General features: G+C 44.6%; 1 protein-coding gene across 1 annotated transcript; it reads right to left on the bottom strand.

Moving 5' to 3' along the window:
* Positions 1-188: 188 nt before the first annotated feature.
* phlda2 (pleckstrin homology-like domain, family A, member 2) lies at positions 189-1405 on the bottom strand. The gene is made up of 2 exons (XM_084672464.1): positions 802-1405; positions 189-537 (listed from the first exon to the last, which is right to left on the bottom strand). Exon 1 carries the CDS (start codon positions 1247-1249, stop codon positions 833-835), a length of 417 nt encoding a protein of 138 aa, XP_084528590.1. The 5' UTR covers positions 1250-1405; the 3' UTR covers positions 189-537; positions 802-832.
* Between the last annotated feature and the right edge of the window lie 3477 nt (positions 1406-4882).

Genomic DNA, 4882 nt, shown 5'->3' with positions numbered 1-4882 from the left:
TCCCTAGTTCGCCTGCTGCGCTATTCACAACTCTGGCATCTCTATGTTTCATAGTGAGGATAGGATGGACCATGCTATGGTGTCATTTGTCTAGACTTCAAAAATATTCTAAATTGAATTCTTTATCACCAACTTTATATTTTTTAGACTATGTGTTATAAGAGTGATCAACAATAAAAACACAGAAATTGTTGTATATTGTCAAAAAATTCTGAATATTTATTAAAATAAATACACACAAAAATAGCAAATAATTTAAACAACATACATGTCCAAGACACACAGTTTTGACACCAATAAATTAACATAATTTGAAGGTAATTCAGGAGCAAGTCTCCCGGGAAAGCACACTTGAAAAAATACTTGAATGTTCAAAGATTCTGTCTTGAGTGTGGCGCTTTTGAAAATCTCAGTAATTTTCAAAGACTTTTGCGGTCACGTGTCGGAGGTTCTTGCGCGACCTGTTACAGAACTTCCTTCATCCTTGGACCGGATCATGTCTTCCTTTGGTCCCAGTGTTCATGGTCAATGCCGACACTGTCAAGAAAAAACAAGATAGGCACAAGATTAACATTAAATCCATCACTAATAGTTTTGCATTTCATGAGAATTTGGGCTATTTTGATTTGGCCTAGTGTTGGAATTGTGGTAGACCTAATTTTAGCTATTAAAGGCTATTGTAAATAATAAACAATAGGCCTTATCAAATATTTTATAGGGTTAGTGTCATAATTATGCTATAAAAAAACTTTCCAAAACAAAAAACTGTGGAATTTATAACTTCGTGAAATGTTCACTTACCAGATTCGAAGTTGAACTGCCTGAAAGTCATTCAGGGCGCCCTGGCCATGCGTCTCTCGTGCTGCCCAGGCGACGCGCTCTCGTTATCCTGTCTCGTTTTGAAGTCCTGGATGGCTTTTTTGTTCTGGAAATCTATTAGTGCCATAGTTATAACCGCATTCCAACAATTATCCTCTCCGGAACACCGGAAATCAATTTCCTTATTGTCCGTGGTTACGATGGTAAAGTAAACGAATTTGCCGGTGCGCTCCACGCAGTCGACTTTCTTAATGGCCTGCAATTTGAGCTCCTTGCTTTTGGAGCGCTTCTGCGTGTCGGCGTATATGTTCAGGCTGTCCGTGGTCAAGACGCACGTTTTTCTCTTCCAGAACTGGAGCAGATTATCGCTCCTCTTCTCCAGTTCTCCCTCTTTAAGAATCTGAGAAATCTCTTCCGCAGACATTTTCATGGTTTTAGTAGTGTCGAGGTGACTCTGGTTGTTAATCGAGATTAGTCTCCGGCAGATGTGATATATGTTCTGCTTTCCGTGTTCTCTCTTCCGAAGACCCCGGAGAAGGAGCTTCTCGGCAAGTGCGTGATAATCCAGAACTGCGTTATGAATGAACAGAAGTGGAGAGGTTATTTATAGGCTATATGACAGACCGCCTGGGCCCTTCCCACTTGACGTCAGTTAGTTTAGGAATGCATCAACAGTTGCCGGAGCAATTCATGGTAAGAGTGCGGGCGGAAGCTGGCGCAGGGGATTGCAAAGAAAGTCCGCGTGGAACTAATTACACCGTCAAACTGTTAATTATCAATCCACATCCTCCTTAGGTTATGTATCCAAATACTTGCCCACAAAACATACACATTAACATACGCCTTAGGACATCTTACCGCTATTATTGCGTCAGTCTAATAGACCAACACTAAATAAATGCTGTTGAAATTCTGCTACGGTATTCAAAAAAGTCTATAACTTTTATATGAATTAATGATGATTCACCATTTATTTATTAAATTACCATGCCAGTTTCTGGCAACATCAGATTTGAGGCCAGACTGTCTTATTGCTGTCACACAACTGTAACCCCCAAACTAACTACTGTTCTCCTGTGCAGTGAAGGCCATCTCCTCTGCCAAGGTGTCAGCGTCACAAGACAGTATCGTGTATTCAACATCCAGCTGTGAACAGGGCCTTCAAGAGAACGTTTTTACCCCAAGTCAAGATATCCTACGGTGTCCCCAAAAATAGACACATAATCCTTGATAGTGTTGAGTTGAACCATATACATGTCTTAGCGTCATAAGTTCATTAGAAACAAAAAAGTTTCATACTGATTTGCTTCATGATGATTAAAATGCCGTTTGTCCTTTCATGCTCGAGGTACAGGATGTGGCTGAAGAGAAGTATTCATGACCAGAAAAGGACATGTTCGATGTTTACAAGTTTACAAGTCTAATACTTAGCCACCTCGCTCAGTGGCTCTCCTGCTATGGAACAAAGCACAACCCTAAACCTTCTGAATGGGGAACAAACACTGAGGTCTTGAAACAGGTTTCCAGTCCAGCTATTGTACTGGAACGTACCTTGGTGTGAGGCTGGTCGGAGAGCTCTGAGAGGAGGAGAAGGGGGGAGGAGCGAGATGTCAGCAGCTCTTGAAGCTGAAGCCCACCCTGACGCCAGTTAGACCCAGGGTCAGACACACACAGGGGACCTCACTCTGGAGTCCTCTTCCCTCTACAACACACACACACACACACACACACACACACACACACACACACACACAGGCTGTCTCTCTCTCCCAGTCCTTGGTGGACGTGCTCCCCCACACCCACCTCCAGCCTCTTGTCACCAGTGAGTCTGTTTCTGTATCAGTGTACTCAAGGAGACAACTCAGGCCTGAACCCTCTCCAGTGTCCTCTGACCCTGCCCCCCCTCTCTGACACACACACACACACACACACCAACACACACACACACACACACACACACACACACACACACACTCACGCCCTCTCGAGAACACCTTATTTCCACTCAGATATATTACCTAACATTGTACTTTACTACTTTCATAATAATACCTTTTGAATGGTAGTTTAAATGTGAGAAACACAAACATTAACTAGCATCTTAATCTGTGTCTAAATGTTTTAATTATAGAGTTTATGACCCTATTTCAGAATAGAGCAACACACTGTAAAAGTGTGGCCGTTGCTTGTGTTGTCTTATTGAGGATGTGCAACAAGACGTCAGGTCACTAAGTCAGTGGCTAAATAATGAATGTTGGCTACATGACTCACATACACCTGCTTTAGAGGCGCCAACCCTGCTGAATAAAGAGGTGTGTTCCTTCCTCCTCACTCCATCCCCCTCTGTCTCTGACCCTGCCACGGCTCTTATGTCCTGTCTCACTGTGGCCTGGAAGGGTGTGTGTGTTTATAATTGTGACTGTGAGTGTTTGTCGCCGTGTGTTTGTGTGTGTTTCGTGTGGCTGTGTGTGTGAAGGGAAAATTGTGGTGGAGACACACGGACGTGTCTGGGCAATGACTCAGCAGTGTGGGTTCATCTTTTGGGAGGGGACTGCTTACAAATAGAGAGCCGTGAGTGTATGTGTGTGGGTGATCTGATTGTACTTTATATGTTGAACTGGTGGATTTAGCTATTCCGCTGAGCAGATGTGTGTAAGAGCTTAGTCCTCAGCCAGTCATCCCAACATTAGATCTCAAGCCAGATCTAAGTGCTGTCATGCTGATAATCTCTCTCTGTCCCACAGGCTGGCTCAGTGTGCTCGTTAGTCTCTCTCTTGTGTCCATCCACACAGTCCACAGCAGCAGTTGTTGGAGCTACGGCAGAGCTGACTGGTCACCTGAGGTTGCCCTGTCTGGATAACATCCGGTGGAGTTAGGTTTGTCTGTCAGCCTTGTGGGAGAGGAGGATGACCACCCTGGAGGAAGCTGGGATCTGTAGGCATTGTTTTAACAACCTTGGACGCCCTCAGTGTCTTCTGGTAGACAAAACACATGGCTGGGATGGAAAATACAGAGAGAGAGGAGACAAAGAGAAGGGGATGAGAGGATTTGTGTTGGCAAGTGGAATAGACATCTGGCATGTCGCAGGAGCAGCTATGACAGGTCAAATCGAACATTTTTGGTCACACGCGCACACACAGATTCGTGACAAGAAAGCCCATTAATTGTTAGTCGAGTTGAGGCTTGCAGCTCTACAGTCAGAGAGAGAAGACATGCATTCTGGTAATATTCAAATAACTGTGTGTGATTAGAGGAGGCCTCAGTGCTCTATGAATAGGCTTCCTAAACAATGAGCCACAGCAAAGAGGGCCTGGCTGATGACATGCCCAGCAGCCTGAGAGAGAGTCGGCAGGTAGCAGCTGTGCAGTGAGACTCCTTTATGGCAGTGGCCTGTCACACACACACAGACACATACACAGACACACACACAGACACACACAGACACACACACACACACAGACACACACACGCATGGAACGGACATGCACACACACACACACACACATGCCCTGTGGCTCTCCAGTGACATGCCCTTGTGATGAGTCTTGGGAGCTATTTGAGGCATTGTTCAGATAAGCCCTATGTGTGTATGTGTGTGTGTATGTGTGTGTGTGTTTGTGTACGTGTGTGTATGTGTGTGTGTGTGTGTGTGTGGCCACCCCAGCCTTCACTAGCGTGGGAAAAAGAACAACTGGCAGAGTGGAGGAGAGGATAAAGAGATGTGCTGCTCAGCCATCAGGAGAACAATGCAGTCCAAGCATGTTGTTATCAGACATGCAGTCTTATCATGGGCCACCAGGACTAGTCACATTATTCTCTGCAAGTGACTTCAGCTGGTCCGACTGGACCACAAATGTTCTGGCACAGTAGATCTTCTTGACATCTCAAGGACAAGAAGAACTTGACATCTCAAGGTTTTAGTACGAAATAAATGACATCTTAGGCTTGCTATGGAACTACAAAATCAAGTTTTTGTCTCCTGTGTTCAACATCTATGAAAACAGATGACCCCTCAAGTACGTTTACACCTGACTGTGAATCCAGTTTCAGGAGTCAAACTGAC

This window comes from Hypomesus nipponensis, chromosome 14, assembly GCF_054491055.1.
Source record: "Hypomesus nipponensis isolate SF chromosome 14, ASM5449105v1, whole genome shotgun sequence".
NCBI classification, from domain to species: domain Eukaryota; kingdom Metazoa; phylum Chordata; class Actinopteri; order Osmeriformes; family Osmeridae; genus Hypomesus; species Hypomesus nipponensis.
This window is presented reverse-complemented; position numbering and strand designations above follow the sequence as displayed.

Excerpts from the sequence above, each read along its gene's own strand:
- phlda2 (XM_084672464.1), bottom strand. The coding sequence starts at position 1,249 with ATGAAAATGTCTGCGGAAGAGATTTCTCAGATTCTTAAAGAGGGAGAA.